The sequence below is a fragment of the Bombus affinis genome, chromosome 7 (genome assembly GCF_024516045.1).
Source record: "Bombus affinis isolate iyBomAffi1 chromosome 7, iyBomAffi1.2, whole genome shotgun sequence".
Taxonomy (NCBI): Eukaryota; Metazoa; Arthropoda; class Insecta; order Hymenoptera; family Apidae; genus Bombus; species Bombus affinis.
In genome coordinates, this window is record NC_066350.1 from 13,406,172 (window position 1) to 13,421,426 (window position 15,255).

General features: G+C 30.9%; 1 protein-coding gene and 1 long non-coding RNA gene across 4 annotated transcripts; one reads left to right on the forward strand and one right to left on the reverse strand.

Moving 5' to 3' along the window:
- Window positions 1–334: 334 nt before the first annotated feature.
- Window positions 335–15,255, forward strand: LOC126918186 (lysine-specific demethylase lid). 3 transcript variants are annotated; one of them, XM_050725826.1, is made up of 18 exons: window positions 335–859; window positions 3,810–4,026; window positions 4,104–4,264; window positions 4,345–4,710; window positions 4,798–5,076; window positions 5,145–5,637; window positions 5,725–5,852; window positions 5,942–6,136; window positions 7,081–7,541; window positions 7,629–7,890; window positions 7,976–8,798; window positions 8,877–9,085; window positions 9,175–9,399; window positions 9,507–9,591; window positions 9,672–10,072; window positions 10,209–10,329; window positions 10,469–10,611; window positions 10,922–15,255. In XM_050725826.1, the coding sequence occupies exons 1-18, from the start codon at window positions 629–631 to the stop codon at window positions 10,985–10,987; spliced, it is 4,866 nt and encodes a 1,621-aa protein (XP_050581783.1). In that variant the 5' UTR covers window positions 335–628; the 3' UTR covers window positions 10,988–15,255. The 3 variants fall into 3 exon arrangements, with proteins under 3 accessions (XP_050581783.1, XP_050581782.1, XP_050581781.1); XM_050725825.1 differs by having other exon boundaries at window positions 9,175–9,387; window positions 10,853–15,255; XM_050725824.1 differs by having other exon boundaries at window positions 336–859; window positions 10,853–15,255.
- On the reverse strand, window positions 1,489–3,086 carry LOC126918229 (uncharacterized). Its single transcript, XR_007711274.1, has 2 exons — window positions 2,166–3,086; window positions 1,489–2,049 (listed from the first exon to the last, which is right to left on the reverse strand). It is a non-coding gene; the product is annotated as an uncharacterized LOC126918229 (long non-coding RNA).

The following is a 15,255-nucleotide window of genomic DNA, read 5'->3' on the forward strand; positions in this document are numbered from 1 at the left end:
ATGGTAATCATTATGTATGGTGATTCATTAAAAGTGAATCACCAGCGTTTCATAGGGAATTTTTGTTTTTATTTGTCATTTATTGTATTTATAACTTTAATGTGCGTTTTTTTATAATTCAAATACAATGTTTCGTTAAAAATATTAATATTTATCATGTTCTTATGTGAATTCTTAAAAGTTCTTCCTATGAACAAATAATTTTGATATATTTACATCTATGATCTTAGTTTCATACATACAAAAATTGTAGGCGAAAAAGTTCCATAATCCGTTCTTCGATGCAAGATGGCGCCACTATTGCATTGTAATGAAGTAAGGGAAGAAGAGGTAGGTTTACGAATAACGGAATGGGGCTATGGGACAGTTGCTCGTGTGCGAGGTTCGGTGTGATATCGTGGTTAGTGTTTACTGTTTGTGTTTTGTGCTTATTGCATACATTGTCAACTGCTTCTCACGAGGTACACAAATGCAGTTAATAAAGATGGTTTATCGAAGCAGATTTCTAAATAAATCGCTGCAACCGGTGACTGAGTAACGGTGCTAAACCTGACGCGAGGTCCTCACCCACGTTAGGTGTCGTGTGGGCCACCTATCCGCGTCCAAGCTGTGTCGAGGTATTCAAGTCATGGTATCGAGGTTCGACACGAACTTCGGTTGTGAAGACTTTTTCGGGACTTATCGTTGCATTCAAGACATGGCTTGTGATCGTGGTGATTCGGACTTCGAGTTCGTCATACCTCCAGAGGCGCCGGTTTTCGAACCGAGTATTGAAGAGTTTCACGACCCTCTTGGCTACATTGCAAAAATACGACCGATCGCAGAGAAGTCTGGCATTTGTAAGATCAAACCGCCGCCTGTGAGTATCATACCTACTATCAATCTTTTTCTTTTCCTTGCTTTCTCTTTCATTTACCTTATCATAGGAAGGACACGTTATACAAGCATCATCCTTGTTCCATGCTTAAAGACCTAAGACTTGAACGAATGAATAACATTGTATTTTCTTGTGATTGTCGTGAACGTGCAGATATGCACACACGACCTCGTTTACGCACTATGACGCTTCCGTACGAACATCACATAGCCGTGACATCATAAAATAAATGAGTTCCTATGTAACATGTACTTTAGAAAAATTCAATTAAATTAAAGGAGGAAAATTCGTTTCTACTCGTATAACGTGTTCCTTTTATATATAGATTAATAAGGATAGAATTTTCCGTTCGCGTTAAAAAAGTACGGATCTGGCAAAAGTCGTGACTGTTTCGTATCGATACGAGTCGTAAGATAATACGGTCGAAAGGGAAGAAAAGACTTCGATTTATTATCTCGGAGGGTTTTTTTATTTTGTATGCGTATGCTGTTAGCATTTATATCGACATTTCAGGATGCAATACACACGTCAATATCTTCACGGGTTAGAATAGGAAGTAGAATTGGGAATGACAGTATTCTGAGGAACTACTAAAAAATTCTGAAATGAAATATGTTGGGTACTCATTTTATTGCGACATTAATATCGTTATAGCTAGAAGGTACGCTATGTAAAATGGCCGAGACAATCGAAACAATGTCACCTTAGGAAAACGTCTTGAAATGTTTCGGAAATTCTATACAATATCCATGACATCGACAGAGGAAGCGCTGAAATAATTATCAGCGTTTATAGGTAAAGATCTTTTTGAGACAATTCTGATATCGTGATATTGTCGATATGGGAATCAGTTTTGTGTGTACCCAGAAGTAAAACGATTTTACCTAAAAATATCACAAGTTTTTGATGAATAAATATGCTTCGTTGTGTCATATGGCAATTCTCTTCGAGAATCTCTGTATTTGGTTTATTCTAAGAATTTGATATAATTTTTTTTGTTTTAATTTCGTGTTTTACGAAGTAGAAAGTTCCGATGCGCAGTACCATCAAATTTTGCCATGTTTTTCGCTGCCTATATATACATATATGGAAATATCAGCTTTATGTAAAATATTTAGATTTCTAGTTCAAATTCCATAAATTGTTCGTTTGATTTGTATCACCGTTAGAATCTGTTTGAGCCACCATTTTGTTTTCACATGTGAAAAGGAAGATTTTACAATATAAATCGTAAAATTATTGTTGATCATGAAAAGGATAAATAAATAATGAGAAATTAGAAGTATACCTTCGATATAAATTGGATGTCAAAAATCTTGGTTTTTTTATGCATAAATATATAATCGTCTAAAATGCATCATACAAAACATGCGAACAGTATAGCACACATAGGTAATAATTTAACATGAATTATATAAAATCTATACTGAGAAAATTACGCAATCATTGTTTTTTTTTGAATGTATTATACACTTTTTTCCCGAGTGAAAGTATATTTTTATATATTTAAAGCACTAATTTGGTGATTATCTGATTTATGAATTTGGTATGGTGATTTTCACAAATTTATCATAACGTGTATAAATTTAAAACATAAAAATATTATTCTCACAGCTTTTCACGTAAACATTCTTTAGATTTATAGCATATACTGTTTTTAGTCTAGCAACGATAAATGTATCATTACGACTGCTGATGTTCCTCTCCATGCCAAACACTTTAACTTTTAAAAAATTGATTGTTTTTACAATTGTTATCTCTTATTGTAAAATCGATCTCTTTTGTCTAACTGATAACTTTGATCTAATTGTAATTTGTATATTAATCTAGTTATCTGTCATTTATTACTCTTTGAGAAAATTCATATTTTGTAACGGGATGACGCCATTACGGAAATAACTATGGTCACGGCATTAAACGGGCGTCGTATATGGAGAAAATCTTTATGATATTTATGTATTTTCAACTCGAGATGCAGCAATATGCATCATGTTAAAAATATGTCTAATTTTTTATTGTGTTGATATAATTATGTAATCGTTTGTAAACACATTAAATGTTATATCATCACAACAAAATCACTCACATTTCTATTTCGATGGCAGTTTTATGCTCTTTATTACTTGTTGTTTCTAAAAGTCGACTGATCTTACAATGGTGTTGCGTCACGGTGATGAGATGAAGCTACGAAAGCATTTATCGATTATTTAGGTATATATATTTATATGTTACTATGTATCTCATCAATAAATTTCTGATATTTTAGAACAAATAAAATTAAGACGAAAGTAATTTCTTTGCTACTATTTCCTTATGCCAGATAAATATCAATAAAAGACCGTAATTATATTTTCATTACTATATATGCTCTAAATACTAATGCGTATTTTATTAAATTAATTGAATCATTTGAAGACCTGTAAGTATTCCGACGTATATCGAATGCAAATCCAGATCGTAGTAAATGTATATAATTCGCAAAATGTACTATTTTAACTTTTTTTGTATTATACTTTATATAAATGACATTATATAGATAAATATTATAAATGATTAAATAAATTTATATTGTTCTTTTAATAAACAGAGATATGTATAAATAAAATAATCCAGAATTTTTGCATCACTAGGATGCTTATTTTACATAATTTTCACTATACTTAATTTGTTTTGTTATCGAATTATTTGTAAATATTTGGGAATACTTTACCTCTTTAAGATCTTATGTAATAGTTATTAACAATTCATATTCTATAAATACTACTATAATATATATATACTAATATAATACTAAGTTACTTTGTATATTGTATCATCTTATGTATTTTATACTTTATTTTGTATATACGTGTAATGTATGTATTTTATATTGTAATAGATAAGATATGTATAAATCAATTTTATGAATTTTTCTTTTCTTTTTTGTTTGTAGAATTGGCAGCCACCATTTGCTGTTGATGTAGATAAATTCAAATTTGTTCCGAGAATACAAAGGCTAAATGAATTGGAGGCAAAAACCAGGATAAAACTTAATTTCTTGGATCAGATTGCAAAATTCTGGGAACTTCAAGGTTCATCTTTAAAAATCCCCCTTGTTGAACGCAAGGCACTTGATTTATATTCTTTACACAAGATAGTTACCGATGAAGGTTTGTTGTTTTATTATTTAATTGTTAATATTTTACTTCATGGTTTCTAAATATTAATACATTAATGTTATTTTTAGGGGGAATTGACACAGTTACGAAGGAAAGGAGATGGGCAAAAATTGCAAATAAATTAGGTTATCCTTCTGGTCGTAGTGTTGGAAGTATTCTAAAAAATCACTATGAACGTATTTTGTATCCATTTGATGTGTTTAAACAAGGAAAGACATTGGCAGATATTGTAAGTTATTTCTTATTTAGATGCTGTACGTATTTTTTTTTAATAATTAATGCGCACATATCATATGTTGAATTATACAGAAAATTGAACCAGATTCTAATGTAAATGAGAAAAAGGATAGAGATTATAAACCACATGGAATTATATCACGGCAACAAATTAAACCCCCACCTGAGAAATTTTCCCGTCGTTCTAAGAGGTTTAGTGGTCAAGAAGAAAAGCAGGAAGTATCTATTAAGCAAGAGGATTGTAAAGAGGAATGTGATTCTGACAATGATTGTAAAGATGGAATTAGAAATAAACAATATGATGATAAAGATAATAGTAAAGAACTTAAAAAATTACAGTTTTATGGACCTGGCCCAAAAATGGCTGGATTTAATACCAAAGAAGGAAAAAAATCAAACAAAACTAGGGGTGTAAAACTTATTTATGAAGTTGATCCAGTGAGTGTATATCATATGTTATTTAGTTATGATCTGTATTTATACAATTTATTTTCTCTTTCTTAATTCATGTGTGTATTTTTCTAGTTGGCAAAGTATATTTGTCACAATTGCGGAAGAGGTGATAATGAAGAAAGCATGCTTTTATGTGATGGGTGTGATGATAGTTATCATACTTTTTGTCTTATGCCACCATTGACAGAAATACCAAAAGGTGATTGGAGATGTCCAAAATGTGTTGCTGAAGAAGTTTCCAAGCCAATGGAAGCGTTCGGATTTGAGCAAGCGCAAAGGGAATATACACTTCAGCAATTTGGAGAAATGGCTGACCAATTTAAGAGCGACTATTTTAACATGCCTGTACATGTATGTTATCTTATTATGTATTATAATGTTGTAATATACTTGCAAATATTGGACAATACTTTTTGTAGATGGTGCCAACATCACTAGTAGAAAAAGAATTTTGGCGAATAGTTTCTTCAATTGACGAAGATGTAACAGTTGAATATGGCGCAGATTTACATACAATGGATCATGGGTCGGGATTTCCAACAAAAACAAGCGTCAATTTGTTTACATGTGATCAAGAATATGCTGAATCTTCATGGAATTTGAACAATTTACCAATTTTACGAGGAAGTGTATTAGGTCATATAAATGCTGATATTAGTGGTATGAAAGTTCCATGGATGTATGTTGGAATGTGTTTTGCAACATTTTGTTGGCATAATGAGGATCACTGGAGTTATTCAATCAATTATCTACACTGGGGCGAGCCGAAAACATGGTATGGTGTACCAGGTTCTGAAGCGGAACGATTTGAACACTCAATGAAATCGGCTGCACCAGAACTGTTTCATAGTCAACCAGATTTACTTCATCAGTTAGTTACTATTATGAATCCAAACATTTTAACGAATGAAGGTAATACGATATAATTTTTAATTGCCATTTCGTTAAGTATATACTATTTAGTATAAACTATTGTTAATATTTATATTTAATTTTTAGGCGTTCCAGTATTCAGAACTGATCAACACGCGGGAGAATTTGTAGTGACATTTCCGAGAGCGTATCATGCAGGTTTTAATCAGGGTTACAATTTTGCTGAAGCCGTGAATTTTGCTCCCGCCGATTGGGTATACTATCATTTTAAATTCTTATTACCAACATATTATATTATATCCATGTTTGTACTTAGTTTATATAGTTATTCTATGTTTAATAGCTCAAAATTGGACGAGATTGTATAACGCATTATTCAAATTTAAGACGATTTTGTGTATTTTCTCATGATGAATTGGTGTGTAAAATGTCATTGGACCCAGACTCATTAGATATAGGAATTGCAACTGCAACTTACCATGATATGCTTCAAATGGTAGATGATGAGAAGAAACTACGGAAGAATCTGTTGGAATGGGTAAGTGATATATTTCTATTTTTCAAATAATATAATTTTTATTTTTTAAATTTGATGCAGATATCACAAATGTATTTTAAAAATAAAATACTTATAGGCAATACAACTAAATTGTTAAGTTTATCAAATTGCATATTTATGTAATTTATTAATTATTATAAATATATATTTCATCTTTTGTTTTATTAAAATTTATAAGATGCTTGGCGTCTAATTCTTTTTTGAACTCATAAGTATTTTTAACGTTTAAATGTTGCCTCCAAAATCACTTTCTCACATAGAACAGATTATAATTCTAAATGCAAAGCCTAATATATTTAGGTCAAATGGTATAGTATATGCTGAGACATTCCCTCACAGACTTACACATACAACATTGCACGTACACGTCGGCAAACATACATAACCGTAACCATGCGGGCACACGCGGTGAAAGACGTGTGTGCGGCTGATATTACCAACCATTGGGCATCGTAGTTTCACCGACGTCGTTATAATCATCGTTAATGCCTTTATATTCCGTTATTTTTGGTTAGCCTACATTCATATCATTAAAATAGTTTTTGTGCGATCGTTCCTTAGTTATCAACCTTGACTTGTTGATACCTATTTGGTGTGTCTCTCATTTTGATTATATAACTTTTATTGGCGAATAGAGGTTATGTTTTTAAAGTCTTGCCATGATGCTAAACAGCCGTTATATTTTCTCTGTTGGTTCAGAGATTTTTATAGTTTTTCTTGTAATTTTGTTGAAAAGTATTTTTGTTAATTTTAAACAAATAATATATTTGTAAAAATCTTTTCTATTTTAAAGTGTTCTTATCTACAGATGGATACATGTGTTTCATTGATAATCTCATTCTGCGTTGTAATATTTCTTTTAAAATGTAAGAATGGTGTATGTTCTCATGAATGATCTTTGTGGTAAAAATTATATCTTTCAGGGTGTAACAGAAGCAGAACGAGAAGCATTTGAACTTTTACCGGACGATGAGAGACAGTGTGAAGCTTGCAAGACAACTTGTTTTTTGAGTGCAGTTACATGTTCATGCCAAAGTTCTCAATTAGTTTGTTTAAGACATTTCACAGATCTTTGTGATTGTCCTCCAGATAAGCATACACTACGTTATCGCTATACTCTAGACGAATTACCAATTATGTTACAAAAATTAAAATTGAAAGCAGAGTCATTTGACTCCTGGGTAACAAAAGTAAAAGAGGCAATGGATCCTGATAAAAAGAGTGATAAAATTGAATTAAGTGAATTAAAAGAACTGTTAAATGAAGCCGAAAGTAAAAAATTTCCAGAAAGTGAATTGCTTACAGCTTTAACAACTGCTGTACAAGATGCTGAAAAGTGTGCAAGTGTTGCACAACAACTTTTGAGCAATAAACAACGTACCAGGTATTATGAAGATTTTTGGTTTATGTTCATATTAGTTATCACTATTTGTATTAAGATAAGTTCACTTATTTGAAATTTTTTATACAGAACCAGACAATCTGTTGAAACTAAGTACAAGCTTACAGTAGAAGAATTAACACTTTTCTATAAAGAAATAACAAATCTGTGCTGTGAACTCAAGGAGTCTGATGGTGTAAAATTTATACTTGATCAAGTATTGCAATTTCAAACAGAAGCAGAAGAACTAGAATCTAAAGAGGATGATTGTGATATTGAACAGTTGGAAAAATGTATTGAATTTGGAGATTCTATTTGTATTGAACTACCTCAACTTACACATTTGAGACAAGTAAATATATAAATATAATGTATACACGTATTTGACAAGAATATATTCGTGTTCTTAGATATATAATCACATTTATTTATTACAGAAATTAACACAAATGCAATGGCTTGAGGAAGTAAAGTCTGTTCAAGAAGATCCAAAGTCAATACATCGTGATGATTTAGCAAAATTAATTGAGAAAGGAATGATAATGCATCCTCATTTAAGTATAGAAAATACTGTCTCAGAGTTGCAAGCACTGATGCTTGCAATTGATGATTGGGAAGAAAAAGCAAAATTATATTTCCATACAAAAAATAGACAAACTATTACATCTCTTGAAGAATTTATTCGTAAAGCTGATAAAGTAGAAGCTTACCTACCAAGCTTAGATGTCCTTCAAGATACATTAAACAAGGCAAAAAATTGGACAAAAATAATGGAAGAGATACAAGCAAGAGATAACTTTCCATACTATAATACGCTAGATGATTTAATAAAGAAAGGTAGAAGTATTCCACTGCACCTAGATACGCTTCCAATCTTAGAATCTACTCTTTCACAAGCAAAAACCTGGAAAGAAAGGACAGCAAGAACATTCCTAAGGAAAAATTCACATTATACTTTAATGGAAGCTTTATCACCACGAATTGGCGTTGGTATACAAGCGTTGAAAGCTAAAAAGAGTAAGAATGAAGATTCTATAGGACCTGTATTTGTCTGTGATACAAAATTGGATGATTCCAATGATTCAGCTACCGTTGTAGCTGCGTTTAAATTAGCTGAACAACGCGAAATGGAAGCGATGCGAAATTTAAGGGAAAGAAACTTAATGAAAACCGAAATTGACGATTCAAGGTATTGTGTTTGTCGTCGACCAAGATTCGGGGTCATGCTTCAGTGTGAGCTTTGTAAGGATTGGTTTCACTGTAAGTAATATTTTCTCATTATAATGAATATAGATGTTGAGCTCAATTATAATTAGTCAAAATATATTGTAATTTTAGCAAACTGTGTACCTTTACCAAAGACATCGTATAAAGGAAAATTTTCGATGTCAAGAGAAATGAAATTTTTATGCCCATGTTGCTTACGTTCACGACGGCCACGGTTAGAAACGATTCTTGCACTTTTAGTTAGTCTTCAAAAAATTCCTATTCGTTTACCAGAAGGTGAAGCATTACAATGTTTAACGGAACGTGCAATGAATTGGCAGGTGAGGTTTATGTAAAAATTAACATTAACAAATTGAGTTATAACATATAACGATATACATAATATACATAGTATACGTACATCGAATAGGATCGAGCTCGACAGGCATTAGCCACGGATGAAATTTCATCTGCACTAGCAAAATTGTCTGTATTATCACAAAAATTAGTGGAAGCAGCTGCAAGGGAAAAGACAGAAAAGATTATCAGCAGCGAACTGAAAAAGGCAGCAAATAATCCTGAATTACATCAGAGAGTACAAGCAATTGCCCCACTCAGTGGTGTGCATTCAGATGATAGCGTAGTTAGTATTGCGGTATGTCTATTATATAAATAGTATTATGTATAGAATTTATAATATAGCACAATATTTGAAATACGTCTATATTATACACTATTGAATATATTTATGATATATTTTAGGATGATGATGACGACGTTGTTACTATAGATGACGATGAGCCAAGTTGTAGTACATTCAATAGTAATGAACATGCGTATTCCTATAGTAAGATCCTGTTTCATAAAAAATAATAAATGTTAAAGATATAAACGTAGTATTCATGATGTTTATGTTTTCCTTTACAGTATCAAAAATTCAGCGTAAAACACAATCAAATGATGCAACGGAAATTGCGGTTGTACTTTCACAAACAGCAAGGTTACGTCTCGAAGAACTGATGATGGAAGGCGATTTATTAGAAGTTGCACTCGATGAAACACAACACATCTGGCGTATACTATGTCATACAAATAGTCCTAGTACGGTTCGAAAGTATGCATCATACGAGGAAGTTCAAACTAACTTGAATCAGGATATAAAGGATGTAAAAAAGCGTGGAAGGAAAAGAAAATCCGATGAATTGGAATTATTGAAAAAACTTGGAAGACAAAAAATGGAAGAAAAGAATTTAGCTAAGCGCAAAGCGTTGCAGAAAGAAAAAAAATCAGCTAGTTCTCTAGTTCCAATAAAGCGTGGACCTCGAAAGGTATTTAAATTTAGAAATGCTTTGTATATATTAGCGAAGCTTGAATTTGGAACATTTCCTAGTTAAAAATACTTCATATAAATACGGTGTTTGTTACGAATCTGTTACTTTGGTTTCAATTAAACGTAAATTTTAGATGAAACGTAAAGAAGGAGAAGAAGGTCCAAAGAAAAGGGGTGGTAACAGGAAAAAGACCAAACAGGATACTTCAGACGAAGAAGATGATTGTGCGGCTGTTAACTGCTTACGACCTAGCGGTAGGGATATTTTACATATTTCAACAAAATATTTTAGTATAATTATATTTATTACTACATTGTGTGTGTGTGTGTGTGTGTGTGTGTGTGTGTATGTGTGCTGTTCTATATATTAATGTTTTGTTTTTGTTTATGTTAGGTAGGGAAGTTGATTGGGTACAGTGTGATGGTGGCTGTGAAGGTTGGTTCCACATGCATTGTGTTGGTTTGGATCGTACAGAAATTGCAGAGGAGGATGATTACATATGTAGTAATTGTAAAGAAGTAGAGCAAAACTCAACGGTAAGTTAAAATTAATATGCTTAGGATGTCATTGCTACTTTTGTAGTATTTTTAGCTGCTTGGTGAAATTGAAATCTTTTCTTTTTGTTGTGTAATATTTTAGTTTTACACAGAATTTCAATTACTTCCCAATTCTTGATTTCATTTGAATTCAGTTGAGTCTTAAGTCTTCTTCATTTGTTAAATGACATTATATTATAGTTTTAGTGCAATATTTTTTTTTGTGTTGTCTATACTGTAGTCAAGAGCGCCAGATCCCCTAGCTGAATCATTAGGCCTGGATGCACTTCTTTCCCTTTCTCAATCTCAGGGATACCAGGGCACAGATAGCGAAGCAGACATTCAAGAAACCACATCCTTCGTCAAGACTTACTAGCCTACTTTACCTCGTTAGCTCTGTACAAGGCTAGGATGTTTATCAATTCAATTGGCTGGGAACTTACAGCCCGACAATTAATATCATCTACAATCATCATTCAGTCAGTTGGTACTGCAGATTATCGGATGCTGTTTGATTACTGTTGCGAGCGGATATTGGAGATAAAGTATTATAATGCGGTCAAATTGCAATATTGACGATTATGAATATTATTTTTTTATTTTGATTTGGTACCCTGTAGAGAGGTATCAACTTTTTGTATGTATTATATTGCATTGTATTTTATTTTTCTAAGATAAAACAGTTGTTTATTAAGAAGATTTGTTGTTCGAGTCCAATACATTTATTTATACTGAAGGAAAGCTAATTTCATACATTAATATTTAATGTTAATTTATAACATGAAAACCTGCTTGCTTTTAAGTAAAATAAGATATTAATTTTGAATTAAGTATACGATTATGATTAAAAAAACCTTTTAAATTGTAATACATATTGTACAGATCAAGTATCGCGGATGAACCGTGATATACTACTTTGTGGTTTATATGGGATTTTAGAAAACAGATATTTTGCATCTCATTGTAACTCTTATTTCTTATCTCTCGCTGCAACGGTCGATAGGAAATACAGGTTTTGCGAGACCAACGACTGTTGAATAATTAAGGATATGCATTAGCATTATTCATAATGCAATCTATAGTGTGAATGTGACGCTCTTTTCCTAAATAATGCATGGAAAAGATAAAAAAATGTAAAAGATAACGAAGAAAGGAAAGGAGGGCATAGTTTGATCTAATGATTTAGACGATCTGTGACAAAAAAGAAACATTAACGACGGCGATAACATATATAATAAAGAGAAGTCACCACAAATTACTTCTATTCGAAGAAAGATTCCGTCGGTTTTTGTATCGAGTTTTAATTGTAATGGTGTAAGAGAACTTCCCTTGCGCTAAAATAGTATGTACAGATAGACTGACGTATGTGTGTATTAAGGTAGATATTATACATATTCATATATATATATACATATATATATATACATACATATATATATGTGTGTGTGTGTGTCTTTTATGTATATATATATATATATATATAAGAAATTAGGTTGAAATATAGAAGTAAGTCACAGTTTGTATAAAACAAAGAATTGACACGCAGATACATAGCATATCTAAATCTGCCTTCCTGAAACAATTGATCGCAATTCATTGGATTTTGGACCAGAGTGTACAACTTATATAATTTATACGAATTTGTAAATCATTTAATTTTTCATTTCATTTCATCTTTCTTATCACAAACATCTAGAATATCGTTTTATATTATGGTATTATTGATTTCATCAAACAATTCCCAAATGGCCTAAAAAAAAAAAAAATACATTTTATAATGTAAATTCTATTTGTAGTATTATAAAATATTAATTTCTTACGATTTCAAACTATTAACAGATAAAAATATTTGTTTCAATCCTTATGATTGTATTACGCTTTGTAATATTTAATAGGTCAATAACTTTATACCTTGGTGTGCCGATCCTTTCATTTTATACGCTCAACGTTAGTTCGCGTTCAACATTTAAAACTGCTAACTGTCCTATATTGTTAACATTTACATGGTGTAATGCATCGTTGTAGTATAATTAAAGCTTACTTATTACTTTGTACATTAAAGTATTATAAAATCACTAAATGTTATAAAGACGATACTTATACTAACGATAAAATATATTCCGTAATAAACCATTTTATAAATGTCGTAAGTGTTGCAAATATGGATCTCATTCTCGATAAAAAAAAACGGAAAAACGTAAGAGATACGTTGTTATCCATTGGTGTAAAATATAGGTTACGAAATGTAATTTGTGTATTTAATGTTGACTCTGGTACAAAACCGTGTTTCGTATATAAGTTAATAATTACATTTTCTAATTATTTTTTAATACGATTCTTGAACTGGCTTTCTTGTTCTTTTTTTTATTTATACATAAAAATTTAATATACTTAACTCTTGTGCAAAAGTGTTATGTGCGTGTCTCTATCTGCTAATGTGGTTTTTTTGCATGATGTGCCAAGAAAAACTGCATTGTGTAAAGAAAAGAAATAACTTTATTGTGGGTTTATCGAATGAGCTGCGCTCGCAGCACGAGAAATTTTGTATAATTACTTGTTAAAGAAAACGAATTTCAACCATTGAGTTTCCATATGAACTAGAAGCTATATGAATGCATGTTATGTGTGGGATGACACGGCGTACAGTGTGTTTTAAACATTTGCATATCAAAATGTACGATTCGAATCGTCGATGTTAGCATAAATCGAATGAATTTTGTTAACGAATGTTCCACTGTTAGATGTCGTAGCTTAAGGAAATGGTAATTGCTCGATCAATGGTTAACAGAATTCATTTTAAAATAACAGTAGCTATTGGAAAATACCAACATATTATATTATACATAATCCACGATTAGTATGTTGTGCGTTTTGTTTAAAACAGACTGTAGGTCAAAGATTCAATGAGACATGTGTACACATATATATTTTTGTACAGATACAAAAAAAGCTCGATAATCTCTTTGATTATTGTTCCTGGCTACGCGGGAATGCAGTGAATTTCTAACGATAGTGTTGTTTTCGCGTTTAAATTTTTCGAAATATGAATTTTATTTGTTTCTTTTCGTAATAAAAATAATATATATAATAAATAATATATATATATATATATATCATATTTTATATCATATATATATAATATATGATAATGTATATATATATTATTTTATATTATGTATATTATATATATATGTATACATATGTACGTACATTGGTTATTGTATTTTATACAAAGTACTTAGAATCATTTTTTATTAGTCGAGATAAGCATTCGAAAAGAAGAAAGAAAAGGAAAAGAAGAAAGAAACGAATAATAAAATTATATGCTTTATGAGGTGGTACACTATCATTAAAAATACATTGTGAGACTAGTGACATAAAAAAAAAAAAAATATTGAAATTGCGTGATTACTTAGAGCTGTTGCAAAATGGACATATTTGAACGTTGTACTTTATCATTAAATATTAGCGTACACTATGTTGAATACTGATCTGTCGTTCGGCGTAATATAGGCAAGTCCCTACGCGTTTCTAAGGAATTATGCTAATCATCATAAGGAAAGAAATTCATTTTCGATAATTTTCATTAATAATAAGCGCAACGTGTTTAGTACTGATTTCGGTTCTCTTTTGTAACGAAATATTTGACGGAGCGTGCACCCGTTAGTAGATTATAAATTTATCGAATTTATTTGAGAAGGATATTATTAAACGAAGTATCGTGCGTTGTTTTCATAAATCAAAGTTATAATTATATGTCATTAGCTTTACACGTAACGCAATTTAATTTTCATGCGCAACTAATATTTATTTTAACATGTAATTTGTTCTTTCATTGATGAAATCGCATTTTTTAAGGGGAGTCAGGCTACTAAAAATTTTATGATATATTGAAATGCCTGCAATTTTACTTGAAATTTATATTTTGCGATATCGTTGTAAACTGCTTGACCACGATGATAATTATTTTTCTGCTAATTAATATTTATTTGTCATTCACGGTTTTAAAACTTAATTTTTGTTCGACTTACATAGGATGATTACTTAGTATTTATTCGATCGTTCACATTCATTCAAACGATATAGTCAAAAAATGTTACTTAATTTTCGTTGCATCATTGCTAGTAACCATCTTTATGTTAAACCCGATTGTTTCTTTGTTCCTTTCTATTCTGTATATTATGCGGAAAGATCAGTATAGAGCCTTTTACGTTAAGCGTGTTTTGGTTATTCCGAACGTTAACCTCGCAAAAAGAAAGAAAACTTTTCACCAAAAATTTAGTCGATAGAAAATTATTATCGTGTATCTATGTATTTATTTTATCTTTATCTATTTGTGTTTTCTCGATTGTCCTTAGAAAAAAAAAAAGCCAATTCCATCACGAGGAAAGCTTCCAACGAATATACGATCTTTTATCATCATCACTTGCGTAAATAACTATTTTATCGTATAACATAATAGATACATCGTTTATTTCCTTTACACACGAATCATTTTAGACAGAAATATTTATGAGACAGTAAATGTAACCTAGGGCTAAATAGCGTTAAAGTAGCCTTTATTTGTAAGATTATATCACTTTGATTTCCGATAAAATATATTAAATGTAAATGTGTAAGTACATGTACGTTCAATACCATAAA

Excerpts from the sequence above, each read along its gene's own strand:
- LOC126918186 (XM_050725824.1), top strand. The coding sequence starts at position 629 with ATGGTATCGAGGTTCGACACGAACTTCGGTTGTGAAGACTTTTTCGGG. Across the intron at positions 4,027-4,103 it reads CAAGATAGTTACCGATGAAG|GGGGAATTGACACAGTTACG; the intron begins GTTTGTTGTTTT and ends TGTTATTTTTAG. Across the intron at positions 5,853-5,941 it reads ATTTTGCTCCCGCCGATTGG|CTCAAAATTGGACGAGATTG; the intron begins GTATACTATCAT and ends TATGTTTAATAG.